The following is a 17,062-nucleotide window of genomic DNA, read 5'->3' on the forward strand; positions in this document are numbered from 1 at the left end:
GGAAGTTTCAGCTGGTGCAAAACACTATGGCTAGATTGTTGATGGAAGCACACTAATGCCAGCCCATAACTCTGGTGCTTGCCCTGGCTACCTGTATGTTCCCAGGCCAAGTTCTTCTATTCATTTACAAGGCTCTTGACCATTTTGGTCCAGGATACCTTGAGGACAACTTGATTCCTTATATCCCTGCCAGATCACTAAGGTCTTTGGGGGAGACTCTGTTAGTGGTCCCCCATTGCTCAGAGTCCCAGATCACATCAACCGGCTGCAGCTGTGCATTCACTATTGTGGCCCCCAACTCCCTCCTGCCTGAAATATGGCAGGTTCTCTTGCTGTTGAACTTCAGGCACCCCATTTAAGAACAATTCAGCAGGGATTTTAAGTTGGCATTTCTTGTTCAAATTGTTTTCTCTTGTGCAGAAACCAGCAGCGTTAAGCAGCACGTTAAGTTGTCGAAATAAATTAATACTAGTAAACCCCTATTCGGAAAACCTACAGAAATCTAATTGAAAAAGCAAAACGAGACAGATGCTAAAAGACAGATGGGAGCATCTCACAAGAGCCCAAAGTGAGTCTAGTGAACCAAGTTAAATTTCTAGTTCTCAGACGCGGCTGTTTCAGTTTGTACAATTCCTCGATCTTTCAGGGGTAGATTCCCTCCCCACATTTTATATTACTGGTTATGCCCCATGGCTGCTGTTATGTGTGTGGAACTTCAGGATATTTGAAGGGAGGAAGGAGAGAGCCAGGAATGGAGGTCAGGAGAGATGGAGGAAGGAGCAAAACTGTGGCTGAATGCGCTAATCAGAAATTAATCAGAATTGTGTCCTGTAAATAAAAGGAAGTGTTCAGCACTGATAGCATTGTTGTAGACATTCTACATCCACCTCTTTATTCAGGCAGAGAGGTCAGGTGATTTTATTCACAATAAGTCACTTGTGTCTGGGATGCTATTTCGCTGAGACATTTAATTAAATGATCCCAAGCCTTCTATTGAGATACTGTAATATTATGGTTAATCAGTTGATGAATCAATTGATCGGTTCTAAGCCAGGCAGAAAATGACATCCAACCGGGCAGGGGAGGGGGAGGGGTGGAAGAACCCAACCCTTTATCTGGTTGACTGTCCCAGAAAGGAGGAAGACTTGTAATCTGAAATGGCCTCACCCATCTGTTTTTGCAGGTGGAAAAAAAGAGAGAAGCAAGGTAGATAAAGGGCCATCTCATAATTGGCCGTTGAAGCAAGGGATGTCCACTTGAGTACAGTGGAAGTTGAAGACACTCAAACTCAGGAGGCAAGGGAGAAACGGGCTAAGAGGAAGGCACGCTTGGCAAATCCACACTCCCACCCGGAAACCAATGTCCCCACTGCGGAAGGACGTGTGGATCCGGAATTGGCCTCCACAGTCACTTATGGACTCATTGTTAAAACCGTGTTTATGGAAGACAATCTTACTCGGCTACGAGGGATCACCAAAGAAGAAGAAGAAAGCAAAGAAATGAATGGTCCCTTTGTACCAGCATTATGTCAGGGCCTGGTAGAATGGAATAGAGAAAGCTTGCTGTTGTTGTTGTTTAGTCGTGTCCGACTCTTCGTGACCCCCTGGACCAGAGCACGCCAGGCACTTCTGTCTTCCACTGCCTCCCGCAGTTTGGTCGAACTCATGCTGGTAGCTTTGAGAACACTGTCCCACCATCTCGTCCTCTGTCGTCCCCTTCTCCTTGTGCCCTCCATCTTTCCCAACATCGGGGTCTTTTCCAGGGAGTCTTCTCTTCTCATGAGGTGGCCAAAATATTGGAGTCTCAGCTTCAGGATCTGTCCTTCCAGTGAGCACTCAGGGCTGATTTCCTTAAGAATGGATAGGTTTGATCTTCTTGCAGTCCATGGGACTCTCAAGAGTCTCCTCCAGTGCCATAATTCAAAAGCATCAATTCTTCGGCGATCAGCCTTCTTTATGGTCCAGCTCTCACTTCCATACATCACTACAGGGAAACTTAAATGAATTGGCTTCAGTTAATTGAACTGCATCTAGCTCATCGCCATCTTCCAAGCACTGGATGAAGTTTGTTGGGGTAGGAGCAGTGGAAGGTCAGGCTTTTGATTGGGCCTATACATTCCCTGCTTGGCATAGTTCATAGCTTCTCTGAGTTATTCAAGCCCCTTCGCCACGGCAAGGCAGTGATCCATGAATGTTTTTGAATTATGGTGCTGGAGGAGACTCTTGAGAGTCTCATGGACTGCAAGAAGATCAAACCTCTCCATTCTGAAGGAAATCAGCCCTGAGTGCTCACTGGAAGCTGAGGCTCCAAGACTTTGGCCACTTCATGAGAAGAGAAGACTCCCTGGAAAAGACCCTGATGTTGGGAAAGATGGAGGGCACAAGGAGAGTGGGACGACAGAGGACGAGATGGTTGGATGGTGTTCTCGAAGCTACTAACATGAGTTTGACCAAACTGTGGGAGGCAGTGGAAGACAGAAGTGCCTGGCGTGCTCAGGTCCATGGGGTCATGAAGAGTCGGACACGACTAAACGACTAATCATCATCAACAACATACATTCCCTGCCATTTCCCAGCAGTGATCATGAGTCCTAGGGAAATCGCTTCTGTGTGCTGGCAAAATCTCTCCTTAAGTACACAGCTCAAGTCCTTATTAGCTAGGCAGAAGAAGTGGAGAGAGAGAGAGAGAGAGAGAGAGAGAGAGAGAGAGAGAGAGAGGCAATAAAGTAGGGAGCTGTTTAGCAATTATTCTAAGACAATCAGCCTTCTTGGCGTATCTTGAACTCTCTTCAAGATATAAATCTGAAACTCGTGCTGCCCTCTTCATGAGACTCAAACGCATGTGAATCTTGGAAGTGACTCTCGGCCGACTGATATTTTTATTCACCTCACACTCCCAGGAGCTCACTGACTGGAATTCAATAGAAACTGTTCTCTGTGTGAAAGTAATTTCAGAAAGTAATCTAGTTTATGGAAATGAAAGGCATCAAAACACAGGGCCAAAAAAAAGAAGAAGAAGAAGGGAGGGGGAGCCCACTGTTTCTGTAGAAGTGTTCCCGCTTCAAATATTTGACATGGAAATTTATCTAATCCCTCTGGGGCACGCAGGTTTCACAAGTGTTAACGTCTTTCGAAATGAATTTCACAAATGTTTATTTGGGATTCCCGGGCATACAAATAATTGAGAATATCAAGGCACCTCGCGGAATCAGCCTTAATGATAGAGATCTCGGCGGGTTAAAGGGTATGAATTTTAATCGGGGAGGAGGGGAGGTGCAATCCCCCCCCCACAAACACACACGCCAATCGTTCAACATGAACACGGAGGGTAAATATGTCTTGGCACTTCTGAGTCCCAGCTGCCATTTTACTCCAGTACTTCAAGATGAGACCGGAGCATTTGTCACATTTTAGGGAAGGGGCAGACTGCAGACAAAGCAGGTCTAGCTCACGGTGGGAAGAGCACATTAAGAAAGCCTTGACAGAAAGGCATAATAATAATAATAATAATAATAATAATAATAATAATAATAATTTATTAGTATACCCCGCCCATCTGACTGGGCTTCCCCAGCCACTCTGGGCAGCTTCCAAGAAAATATTAAAATACTGTAATACATCAAACATTAAAAGCTTCCCTAAACAGGGCTGCCTTCAGATGTCTTCTAAAAGTCTGGTAGTTGTTGTTCTCTTTGACATCTGGTGGGAGGGTGTTCCAAAGGAAGGGCGCCACTACCGAGAAGGCCCTCTGCCTGGTTCCCTGTAACCTCACTTCTCGCAGTGAGGGAACCGCCAGAAGGCCCTCGGTGCTGGACCTCAGTGTCTGAGCAGAACGATGGGGGAGGAGACGCTCCTTCAGGTATACTGGACCGAGGCCGTTTAGGGCTTTAATGGTCAGCACCAACACTTTGAATTGTGCTCGGAAATGTACTGGGAGCCAATGTAGGTCTTTCAAGACCGGTGTTATATGGTCTTTGTGGCCGCTCCCAGTCACCAGTCTGGCTGCCGCATTCTGGATTAGTTGTAGTTTCCGGGTCACCTTCAAAGGTAGCCCCACGAAGAGTGCATTGCAGTAGTCCAAGAGGGAGATAACCAGAGCATGCACCACTCTGGTGAGGCAGTCTGCGGGCAGATAGGGTCTCAGCCCTCAGAAAATGGATCCGTGTGGCTGAAGAGAGAAAGAGAGGCAGTCTTTCTTGGGATTAGGGCTGTAAGACTGTGTCCTTCCCCATTCTGCCCAGTATTTATCGCATGCAGGAATGTTTCCATTCTGCTGCATTTCATCCTTCCACTGAAAACCACATAATTCATCTCGCTGTTTGCTGTGGCAAAATAACATAACTGACCCAATTAATTAGGATGTGGGTGGCGCTGTGGGTTAAACCACAGAGCCTAGGGCTTGCCGATCAGAAGGTCGGTGGTTCGAATCCCCACGACAGGGTGAGCTCCCGTTGCTCGGTCCCTGCTCCTGCCAACCTAGCAGTTCAAAAGCACGTCAAAGTGCAAGTAGATAAATAGGTACCACTCCGGCAGGAAGGTAAACGGTGTTTCCGTGCGCTGCTCTGGTTCGCCAGAAGCAGCATAGTCATGCTGGCCAGTAAAGCGAGATGAGCGCCGCAACCCCAGAGTTGTCTGCGACTGGACCTAATGGTGAAGGGTCCCTTTATCTTTACCTTTACCTAACCCAATTAATTAGAGAAATTACATTGTTGTTACATTATTGCACCCCATCCATTTCAATGCAAACTGAATGCAATGCAAATTGAGTGGGGAGGGGTAGCAAAGCCGCCAAGAAAAGAACTGTTTTGTCCTGCAATAAAAAGTGCACTGGCTGCTTCCCGTTTCATTTTATTGTGTTTTGTGTGTATGAAGCCGTTGCTGACAGCCACATTCAGATTGACAGGCGACTGTGCAAGTACAGAAGTAGATAAAAAGGGCACCTGTCACTCCCAGGTTTATTTTATTTAAAAACCCCCACCCATCTTCCTTTGGGTCCAGCATCAATTCCCCAGCCTGAGCCACCTGCCCCCGGCCCACTTTCTGCCAAGGCCTGGAGCTCACGTCTCCGAACTCATCCCTGCGACATCTGGGGCCGGCTGCCGGCCTGAGACACGCCCCTCTCATTACCAGAGCCAGCAGGGAATACAAGACCCCTGTTTCCCTTCACTCTCCCTTTATGAATGGGTTGTCGGGGCGGGAGGAACACTTGATGGGCAGGCAGGGGAGGCAGGAAGAGGAGGCGTCCCACCCAGAGCATCATTTTCTCAATGGAGGGATGAAAAGGCCTGCAGGCTGCTATTCATCCCGACTCTTGTCTCGTCCCCTCCCCATTCTTTAGGGCTGCCATTCCAGCTGTTATTGCTGTCTAACCCCGCTGACCTCTGGTGTGTCCTCAACCATGGGAGGAACTCGGCCGAGGGGAGTCTGCTCTCCCTACCGTTTCAACACCAGTCTTATTTGCCACCCATTGACTCGGCTGCCCAGGGTTCTGTCCTGACCCACAGTTTGGTGGCAGTGTTCAAGGGTCCCTGGCCAATCTGTGAAGCCTGGTTGCAACCATGATGGGTGCGTTGATTTTTTTTGGGGGGGAATAAATCTATTTGCTTATTTAAAGGTACAGTGGTACCTCAGGTTACATACACTTCAGGTTACATACGCTTCAGGTTGCACACTCCGCTAACCCAGAAATAGTGCTTCAGGTTAAGAACTTTGCTTCAGGATGAGAACAGAAATTGCGCAGCAGCAGCGCAGCGGCAGCAGGAGGCCCCATTAGCTAAAGTGGTGCTTCAGGTTAAGAACAGTTTCAGGTTAAGAACGGACCTCCGGAATGAATTAAGTACTTAACCCGAGGTACCACTGTAAAGGTAAAGGGGCCCCTGACCATTAGGTCCAGTCGTGACCGATTCTGGGGTTGCGGCGCTCATCTCGCTTTATTGGCCGAGGGAGCCGGCATATAGCTTTCAGGTCATGTGGCCAGCATGACTAAGCCCGCTTCTGGTGAACCAGAGCAGTGCACGGAAACGCCGTTTACCTTCCCGCCGGAGCAGTACCTATTTATCTACTTGCACTTTTGACATGCTTTCAAACTGCTAGGTTGGCAGGAGCAGGGACTGAGCAACGGGAGCTCACCTTGTTGCAGGGTTCGAACCGCCGACCTTCTGATTGGCAAGTCCTAGGCTCTGTGGTTTAACCCACAGCGCCACCCATGTTCCTATTTGCTTATTTATATGTGCACAAATCTCCCTTTGTGTACTTTGTAACTCAAGGAGATTCACCAGTGTCAAAGCAATGATTCTTCAACAGCAACTTTGTTGGACTGGTCATATTGGGCGCATGCCTGATTATAGTCTTCCAAAGCAACTACTCTATTCTGAACTTAAAAATGGAAAGTGTAAGGCTGGTGGTCAACAAAAGAGGTTTAAAGACTGTCTCAAGGCAAATCTTTAAAAATTGTAGTATAAACACCAACAATTGGGAAACACTTGCCTGCAAGCGCTCCAGTTGGAGAACAGCCTTTACCAAAAGTGTCATGGGCTTTGAAGACATTCGAACTCAGGACGCAAGGGAGAAAGGTACTAAGAGGAAGGCACGCTTGGCAAATCCACACCGTGATCAACTCCAGCTCAGGAACCAATGTCCCCACTGTGGAAGGATGCATGGATCCAGAATTGGCCTCCACAGTCACTTATTGACTCACTGTTAAGACCGTGTTTATGGAAGACAATCTTACTCGGCCATGAGTGATCACCAAAGAGACAAGAGAGACAAATGTACCGTAAAAAAATAATAATACCACTAATAAAGAGTGAACTCCATCTTTGGACTGGCAAGCTCCTGTGACAGCTGGGTCCATCTAGCTTACTATCTGTGAACCACCCTGAGACCTGGGGGCATAGGATGGTAAACTAATAATAATAATAATAATAATACGTCCACACTGATGGGCAGCAGTTCTCAGAAGCCAGGGATTGAACATGGAGCCTTCTGCATGGAAAGCAGATACTCTACCACTGAGCTAGGGTTCTTCTCTTGCATGGAAGGGTTGTGTACCTTGTCTGGGGGCTGGGGTGGGGGGCTGGGGGCAGGGCAGGGGCTGGATAAGGTCAGGAGACCCTCTAGGGAAATAGCATGGGTAGGTTCTGATCTCTTAGCACCAGCAATTCCTAGCCGTGGTGCAATACCTGATTCCAGGCCACAGGGAATTCAACTCAGGGGCCTTATTTCCCTCTTTTAACATTTCGACATTATCATTGTTTTTTTGTTTTCCCCCCAAAGCAATATTTTAACTCCAAAGTTCACCTGCTAATCCTTAAAGCTGCTGAGACACCAGAATCAATAGGATGGGATTTTGCGATTCTCATTATTGTTATGTATTGTTCTTGCCGAGCATTCTGTATTAATATTTATAAATGCTTGGGAAGTCATATATATGAAATTTATATGAATAGAAATGAGGGGGGGCGGCTTCCTTCCTACAGAGAACTATTGTATCCAATATACTTGATTACCTTTTTGGACAATGGCAAGGAAATGAAATGATTTGCTAAACAATCTACTTGATCCTAGGTGGGGATTGCTGAACTGGGAGTGTGTCTGGGTGCGGAGGAAATGAATCAAAATGCTTCAGGTAGGTTGATATGATAAGTAGAGACCTGTTGCCCAGCTGGGGTGGCTATATATGCATCACCCAAAACAAAAGCAAGGCAAATTTTAATAACATTTAGATATGCTAATTTCTGCGAACTGATTTCTGTAATTTAACTGGGTGGGGATCTCGCCCTACTGGGGAGCAAGACTCTGCCCAAGAGACCTGTGTGTGCCTTCTCAGCCTGTAGTTCAGGTGCTCACAAGTTGATTGGCAACTTGAATAGCTCCTGCGGGTCTCTAATAATAATAATAATAGTAATAGTAGTAGTAGTAGTAGTAGTAATAATAATAACAATAACAATAATTTATTTATACCCCGCCCTTCCCGGTTCAAAAACCAGGCTCAGGGCGGCTAACAACAAATTTAAAACACTTTAAAACACTTAATTATAAAAGCAGCATAAAATACAGTGTAAAAACATGAATAACAATAAAAATCAAAAATCAGTTAGATAATCCCCAGGGCTAGCTGGCTGAATTAGTCTTACTTGGGCCAGCGAGGAGGCCAGGGGAGAATTAGCTGTGGGGTCTCAGAGTGGGTGATCTTCATAAAAGGGGAGGAGGAAGGAGGAGAAGGGAAATAAAAGATCAGGCTGAATTCAAATTAAAGGCCAGGCGGAATTGCTCTGTCTTACAGGCCTGACAGAAGGAGGTTAAATCCTGAAGGCCCCTAGTCTCATGGGACAGAGCATTCTACCAGGTTGGAGCCATCACTGAAAAGGCCCTGGCCCTGGTGGAGGATAGTCTGACTTCCTTAGGGCCCGGGACCTCTAAACTATGGTTATTCATGGACCTTAGGGTCTTCTGCGGGGCAGACAAGGAGAGGCTGTCCCATAAATATGACGGCCCTAAGCCATGGTTATTTCTATTTATATATCAGAATTGGACCAGGCAGCGCTTCATATAGAGAACTGTCCTCAGTAAAGTGGAATATAGGACAAGCCTGCAGATGCACAGAAATATCACCCTAACCACCATCTCCATCACAACAGTTTGGCTGCCTTCTGCCACAATAAAACCAACCAAGAGACTAAACAGTAGGGCTGTGTCCCAGATATGGCCGGATCCTGCACTCAGGGGCGGATTTGGGTAATATTTCATAACATGGCACCCTGCATGGCAAGGCAAAAAATTAGATTTTATCAGTTATGGATCTTCTCAGTGTTGCACCCCCTCAGCTTGGCACCCCGTGTGGCAGAACCGCCCGCACTGCCCTAAATCCTGCGCTGCATTTTCAGATCAACTCAGGATTTGGCCAGATCAGGTTAAGGCAGGCCCAGATCCCCCTGGGTCAGATTGTGTCCAATCTGGTGCCCTCCATATATTCTTGAACTATTGTTGTTGTTGCTGTTTAGTCGTTTAGTCGTGTCCGACTCTTCGTGACCCCATGGACCAGAGCACGCCAGGCGCTCCTGTCTTCCACTGCCTTCCGCAGTTTGGTCAAACTCATGCTAGTAGCCTCGAGAACACTGTCCAACCATCTCGTCCTCTGTCGTCCCCTTCTCCTTGTGCCCTCCATCTTTCCCAACATCAGGGTCTTTTCCAGGGAGTCTTCTCTTCTCATGAGGTGGCCAAAGTATTGGAGTCCCAGCTTCAGGATCTGTCCTTCCAGTGAGCACTCCGGGCTGATTTCCTTCAGAATGGATAGGTTGGATCTTCTTGCAGTCCATGGGACTCTCAAGAGTGTCCTCCAACACCATAATTCAAAAGCATCAATTCTTCGGCGATCAGCCTTCTTTATGGTCCAGCTTTCACTTCCATACATCTTGAACTATAATTCCCATCAATCCCAGTCATTGCGCATTTTGGCTGCGGGTGATGGAAATGGGATTCTGACAGCATTCGGAAGACACCAGTATTGCCTAGCCTGGCCAATGCAGTTTGCATGAACAAATCGAAAGACTTACTGCTGCATTTTGTTGATTCTGGCTTCCGTTACCCACCCCAAGACTTTGGGGGTGGGAGGGCTACCAATCTAAACAAATAAATCCCGAGCCACCTAAGCCTATGTGGAACGATGGCCTCTTTATGAATATCTGGAAAGCGACCAACTCCTTTCCGTTGCGGCTACTTCTGCAAATAAATAATAATTAGAAAAGAGATTGAATTTCTGCCGCGAGCACCTTCGCAGTACATGCAAGAAAGAGAATACCTGAATAGTTTAAGCAATAACACACAAGATGGGCTTCGTTTTACAGTTTTGCCGCCACCGCAGGGGCTGCTAATCTGAAATGATTTTATCCGGAGGAAAATGGGGTTTACCAATGGCTTTGGCCAAGAGCCCGCGATAGCAAATGCCACTCCTCTGGATGGCGGAACAACAAAAGGGGCGGTGGAATTAACTGCCCAAGTGTGTTTTTGTTCTCTTCCATCAACACATTTCCCGTGTTGTCCCTTTTCTTCAGAGGGAAAATTATATAAAACAAAGAAAACACTCTAAAGGAGCTCTTCGTGTCCAGGCTACTTATTTGTTGGGCATACGGCGGCATCGTCAAAGTGATGTTTTCTTTTTTCCCAAACCTTTGTGCTTTTCTCCTCTGGTTCAGCGCAGGTAGAGCTTTCCTGCTCACTGAGTCAGAAAACTGGGTAATCAAACCTGGAGTTCTGCCCTGAAGCACTAACCAATACCTGATACTTTAAGCACATTCGTTTCCCAATAACAGCGCCCAGTGATGAGGTCTCTCAGTGGGGGCATCGGTTTACCCCCTGAAGCCAAGGGGCTTGATTGCCTTCATTATCGGACTTTGGCGAACTGCAAAAACATTGTTCCTGGCCACCAATGAACCCAGCCCTGCTTTCAAGCCAAATCATCCTCGTTTTGTCTTGAAAGCCGAGTTGTATTGGCTTTCGAGGTGGAGATAACGGAAACTCAAATTTTGGCAACATTGTGCAATAAACTTTTTAAAAAAATGTTTATTTTGTGGGCGAGGGAGGATTAGCTGTGCTGGAATTCTAAATGGATATTCAACTTGTAAGTTGCATCATTAAATATACTGTATATATTAACCCACCCTATTCCCTTTATGACATCAAAGCTGGAAAAAAAAACTTTGGAAAGAGAGCATCATGCCCAATACTTTTTTCTTTTTTCTTTTGGCTGTGGTGGTCTTTGTTTTCATGTGTGAGTGGGGTGGGTGAGTGTTTTGGATCAGGTTAGCCATATTGATTTGTATGCTGTTTGTGGATTATTGTCATTGTCTTGTTGGGCTGTGTATGTGATAAACGGGAGCCATACCGGGGTAAAGGCGTCTTCTTTTGTTTGTCCCCGTGTCAGTTTCAGTTTATTGGTTAATTTTTCTAGTAGGGCTGTTTCCCTTACTATTTGGTACCATTGGTCCATGCTTACTCCTGACAGGTCTCTCCAGTGTCTGGTTATGGTGTTTCTGGTTGCTGAGAGTAGGTGGGTTATGAGTTCTTTGTGGTGTAAGTGGGCGTTGTTGTCTTGGAAGATGTTTAGTAGGGCCAATTCTGGGGTGATGTCTAATACTTGTTTAGTTATTTTACATATTTCTCGTGCGGCTGTTGTCCAGAATAGTTGGGTTTTGGGGCACTCCCACCACATGTGGAGGTATGTGCCTGTGGAGGTGCACCCTCTCCAGCATTTTGGTGAGGTTCCTGGGCGTATTAGCGCTAGTTTTCTTGGTGTTAGGTACCACCTGTAGGTGAGTTTCAGAGTGAGTTCTTTTCTTTTCGTTGATATGGATTTAAAGGGGGGTTTAGACCACATTCTGGTCCATTGAGTGGGATTAATCTCATAGCCTATGTCATTCTCCCATTATTTTTTGATTGCGTCTAGGGGGTTTGTGGGATTTTGGAGTAGTATTTTGTATATTGCGGATACCGTCCTTTTACCGTTTCCATTTGTTGTTAGGAGGAGGTTTTCGAAGGTTGTCAGGGGCTTACACACAGATGTGCTTGGGACAAAGTAGGCTTTGAAATGCTAATATTTAAGAGTTGGTATGTACAGGCAAACTCTCTCCACATGGTAGCACCTGACACCACCTCCTTCTTTTTAAAAAATATTTTTATTAGTTTTTTAACATATCATTTTCAAGAATAATTAAACATACTTCTATATCTTATACAATTTTTTTATGCCTTCCATCGATCACATCTGAAAATTTTCCAATCTTTTCACTTAATTTACATTTCTTACTTTCACTATTACATTTAAGTCTCATAACTAATATCTCTCTTCTTTCTCTTGCTTACAATATTTCATATATTTCTCCTTACAAAACTTATTGTAGTCCTACTAGCCTAATTTGTTGATTACAGTTGCTCTTCAAATAATTCGTATATTTCTTCCCATCTTCTATAAATCTCTGCAGGTTTCGAATCCTTCCTGTCATTTTATCCAATTCTGCGTAGTCCATTAGTTTTGTCTGCCATTCTTCGTTCATCGGTATTTCTTCTTGTTTCCATTTCTGGGCTAACAATACTCTTGCCGCTGTTGTTGCATATAGAAACGATTTAACATCTTGTCTGTTACTATCCTCACCTATAATACCAATTAAAAACATTTCTGGTTTTAAAAAAAATATTTCAACATAGGGATGCTGGTGGCGCTGTGGGTTAAACCACAGAGACTAGGACCTGCTGATAAGAAGGTCAGCGGTTCGAATTCCCACGACGGGGTGAGCTCCCGTTGCTCAGTCCCTGTTCCTGCCAGTCTAGCAGTTCGAAAACACATCAAAGTGCAAGTAGATAAATAGGTACCGCTTCAGCGGGAAGGTAAAGGGCGTTTCCGTGCGCTGCTCTGGTTCGCCAGAAGCGGCTTAGTCATGCTGGCCACATGATCCGGAAGCTGTACGCCGGCTCCCTTGGCCAATAAAGCGAGATGAGCGCCGCAACCCCAGAGTCGGTCATGACTGGACCTAATGGTCAGGGGTTTCAACATCTTTTCATCTCATTATATATCGTTTCCCAGAAGTTTTTGACACCACCCTCCTTATGGGCACCCCAGTGCCTGAGCTTAGCATCACACACACCCTTTGTTCTTCCAGGACTTTTCCTGAGCTCCCTCCATGTCCCCCATGTCCTGGGACCTACTGACTCAGCTCAGGCCACTGCTACACTCAAACTAATGGTAGGGCTGGCCTTGGAAAACATCACGGTTTGAAACCATTGATAGCACCTGGTATTCTGGCTCTGTTCTTCTGATACCACCTTTCAAAATGGCTTTTGTTACTCTTTGAGAACCATTACAGGTGAAAAACAGCATGCGATAAGAAATCTCCGTTGGAAAAATGAAACGCTCCCAGAGATTACAGATCGGCAGATACTCATGCTAGAATATCTACAATTAGCAAAACTGATGGGATCAGTTAGAGGAATATCGAAACAAAAAACAACTAGAGAATGGATAATATTTAAGAATCATGTAAAACTTTATTGCACAAATAATTCCACATTAGCAGAAATTGAGTGATATTTGGAAAGAAAAAGATCAAAGGAATGTATACAAATAAGAAAGAAATGATATTATATAATGTAAACCTGTTTTAAAAAAGAATGTTATATCAAACAGTATAATGAGAAGGATGGGAAGGATTGTGTCAATGAGTACTTTTACTATGGAAATAATCTCGTCTTTTTTATTTCTTTATACATTTTCTATTTTATATAGTTTTCTTTTTTAAAACCTGTTAAGAGATAGTACATAATGTTTGTATAGACATACAAATTTTTTTATCAATAAAGAATATTAATAATAAAAAAAAGAAATCTCCAGACATCTCACAGAATTACAGAATCGCAGAGTTGCGAGGGAGCCCCAAGAGTCATCTAGTCTGACCCTCTCCGATGCAGGAATCTCAGCTAAAGCATCCACGACAGAGGGCCATCCAACCTCTGCTGAAAAACCTCCAAGGAAGGAGAACTTCTCCAGCGAAGCTTCTGTGCATCACAGTCGCTTCTGAGGGGAATGTCCTTCTGAGGCCCTCCTTCGTTTGCCTCTTCCTCAAGAGGTCCAGAAAGTGGTGACACAAGAACGGGGCCTTCTCTGCAGTGGCTCCCTGTCTGTGGAATCCTCTCCCAAGGGAAGTTCGCCTGGCGCCTTCAATATACACCTTTAAGTGCCAGGCAAAAAGGTTCCTTTTTAACCAGGACTTTGGTTGATCCAACACCCTTTTAGAATATGCCTTGGGGGAGTGTTTATTGGGTTATTGCTTTTGGTTTGCTTTTATATGTTGTGGTCTTCTTGTGAAACACCGTGAGACCTCCAGGTATAGGGCGGTGTATAAGTTGAATAAATAATAATAATAATAATAATAATAATAGAGGCAATGTTCACCTCACACAAGAGAGTGATAAAAGCTGCTGAACTTTGCAGCTGGTCTCTGAATATCAAGGAAAAGTTCTGGTGGCTAAACTACAGAAATTGTAGGAGTGACGTCACATGCACAAGGCCAGCCAGTATATGGACACTGGCATCAGTTCCTTGGGATGCGGGTGGCGCTGTGGGTTAAACCACAGAGCCTAGGACTTGCCGATCAGAAGGTCAGCGGTTCGAATCCCCGCGATGGGGTGAGCTCCTGTTGCTCGGTCCCTGCTCCTGCCAACCTAGCAGTTCAAAAGTGCGTCAAAAGTGCAAGTAGTTAAATAGGTACTGCTCCGGCGGGAAGGTAAACGGCGTTTCTGTGTGCTGCTCTGGTTCGCCAGAAGTGGCTTAGTCATGCTGGCCACATGACCCGGAAGCTGTACGCCGGCTCCCTCGGCCAATAAAGCGAAATGAGCGCCGCAACCCCAGAGTCGGCCACGACTGCACCTAAGGGTCAGGGGTCCCTTTACCTTTTATCAGTTCCTTAATAAGTGAGTCAAGAAAGTCCATCCGTCAAGAATGAGGAAATGGCCTTTGCCATTTTGGTTGCCCGCTGCGCCCTGGGGCTATAATTTGGCAAGTAATTTCCCATGAACATCTGCCAATGCTCTGTGTGGTAAGCAACAGTTAGCTAGCTAGGGATGTTCAACCATACTGGCACATCCCAGTCTACGAGAGGAGCATTTTCCTCCTCCTCCTCTTCTCTTTCAGTGCTCCTCGCATCTAAAATGAGCTTGTGGTAAATCCTGTCAACTCAACACCTGACAAAAGCGCTTCGACGTCAGATGTAAAGAATGCCACCTACGGCTTAATGTCTGGCTTTAGAAAATACAACTGAAAGAGCGAGAGAGAGAGAGTTAGAGCGGGGATGGGGGGGAGAGACTATCAAACCACTCCCGAACATTGCAAACAATGAGTCCTTTTGTCTTCCTCAAGCCCAGTTAAGTCAACCGAGTGGAAATGCTACTTCCATCCTTAATCGACAAATGAAATTAAAGTTGTTGAAAGATGCCTGTGAAACCAGGAAGGCCTCGCTTCTTGCTGAGAGCAAAAGAAAAGCTGAAACCCACCAAATATTTTAGCAGCTTTATTAAATTTCCAATTATATCTGGGATCGTTGCTAAGCGCATGCTTGCAGACGCACCGCGAGCATAAGACGCGCAGGTTGGCTCGCAGGAGGGAGATTTAGAGGTTTAAAGGTTTCTTCGGCGCAAAAAGAAAAAAAAAGGAAAAGAAAAAGGAGTGTTAATGAAGGAGGCTTGACAATCCGTGACGTTTGTGCGGAGCCAAGGAAGTCAGAGCGGCGTTTCCATGCGGTTAGAGGAGGAGATCCCAGGTCCCCAGCAGCGGAAAGAGATGACAGAACTGGTTGGCACATTGCAGTCTGCATCAGGAGGGAGTCACATATACACCAGGCAAGCAAGGGGCCCTTTAGCTATCTTTCGCACCAAGGTCTGCCTGCAATCTCCTTTCAACCAAGAAGGGGAGAATGAATATTAATATTAATAATAATAATAATAATAATAATAATAATAATAATAATTTATACCCCACCCATCTGGCTGAGTTTCCCCAGCCAGCTCCCAATCGAGTGTTAAAAACAATACAGCATTAAATACTAAAAACTTCCCTAAACAGGGCTGCCCTCAGATGTCTTTTAAAGATAGGATAGCTGCTTATTTCCTTCACATCTGAAGGGAGGGCGTTCCACAGGCCGGGTACCACTACCGCGAAGGCCCTCTGTCTGGTTCCCTGTGACCTCACTTCTCGCAATGAGGGAACCGCCAGAAGGCCCTCAGCGCTGGATCTCAGTGTCCAGGCTGAACGATGGGGGTGGAGACGCTCCTTCAGGTATACTCGACCGAGGCCATTTAGGGCTTTGAAGGCTAGCAGCAACATTTTGAATTGTGCTCGGAAATGTACTGGGAGCCAATGCAGATCTCTCAGGACCAGTGTTATGTGGTCCCAGCGGCCATGTGGGATGTAATGTCCCACATGGCAAAGGTTATCTCTTAAGTAGTGAATCTTCAGAGTGCTGGCTTGTTCTCATGAGAAACTGGGACAGAGTTGGTTTGGGACAGGTGGGCCAGAGGACTGAGACAAAAAGGGAAAAGCAGATTCTGATAACAACAGCAAGGATTCTTTATGCACAAAAATGGAAGGAAGAGCAACAGAAGGAATTAGAGATTATAGTAATGGTGTAACAGACAGAGGGACGCGGGTGGCACTGTGGTCTAAACCACTGAGCCTCTTGGGCTTGCGATTCAGAAGGTCGGCGGTTCGAATCCCCGCAATGGGGTGAGCTCCCGTTGCTCGGTCCCTGCTCCTGCCAACCTAGCAGTTCGAAAGCACGTCAAAGTGCAAGTAGATAAATAGGTACCGCTCAGGCGGGAAGGTAAACGGCGTTTCCGTGCGCTGCTCTGGTTTCGCCAGAAGCGGCTTAGTCATGCTGGCCACATGACCCGGAAGCTGTACGCCGGCTCCCTCGGCCAACAAATCGAGATGAGCGCCACAACCCCAGAGTCGGCCACGACTGGACCTAATGGTCAGGGGTCCCTTTACCTTTACCTAAAAAGAGAAAGAAAAACAAATTCCTCTCTACATTTGTTGAGAGGTGGTTTTCTCATTAAGGCATGTCGTTTGCAGAGGACCACTGCATCTTTCATCCCGATTGCCCTCTATTGGTAGAAAAACTGTCCTGTGAGCATCACTGCCACATTTTGGAGAAGGCCTGTGACATCAGCGCATTGACATCAAATGGAACCCCCTTCGTCCTTCGTCCATGCAAGGTTTTTTGTTTGTTTGTTTGTTGCTATCTGACAGGGAGCCTGCATTTCCAAAATTCAAAATTGGCATTCCTGCCTCCACCTGCCTCAGATGTCTCTGAAGGAACTGTGGTCAAGGCTGGACCCAGACATCTAGCTGGTTGAGGCCAAGGAGAAGATTGTACCCACTTGTCAATGTTTTTTGGGTTGAATATATGCTATATGGTAATTGATGGACCTAATAGGTATCTAGAGCCATTTGCACATGTTGCCATGCAACCCGTCCATGCAGAATGTAGGCATCCTTTATATAGAAATGAGCAAACCAG

General features: G+C 45.9%; 1 protein-coding gene across 1 annotated transcript in view; it reads right to left on the reverse strand.

Moving 5' to 3' along the window:
- Positions 1-11,991: 11,991 nt before the first annotated feature.
- The window catches only part of TMEM260 (transmembrane protein 260), an 87,406-nt gene continuing 82,335 nt past the window's right edge, over positions 11,992-17,062 (reverse strand). The window contains exon 16 of the mRNA XM_053393949.1: positions 11,992-12,096. Coding sequence (XP_053249924.1) covers positions 12,079-12,096 — 18 coding nt within the window. The 3' untranslated portion in view covers positions 11,992-12,078. The remainder of the gene's footprint in view (positions 12,097-17,062) is intronic.

Source organism: Podarcis raffonei, chromosome 1 (genome assembly GCF_027172205.1).
Source record: "Podarcis raffonei isolate rPodRaf1 chromosome 1, rPodRaf1.pri, whole genome shotgun sequence".
Lineage (NCBI taxonomy): Eukaryota > Metazoa > Chordata > Lepidosauria > Squamata > Lacertidae > Podarcis > Podarcis raffonei.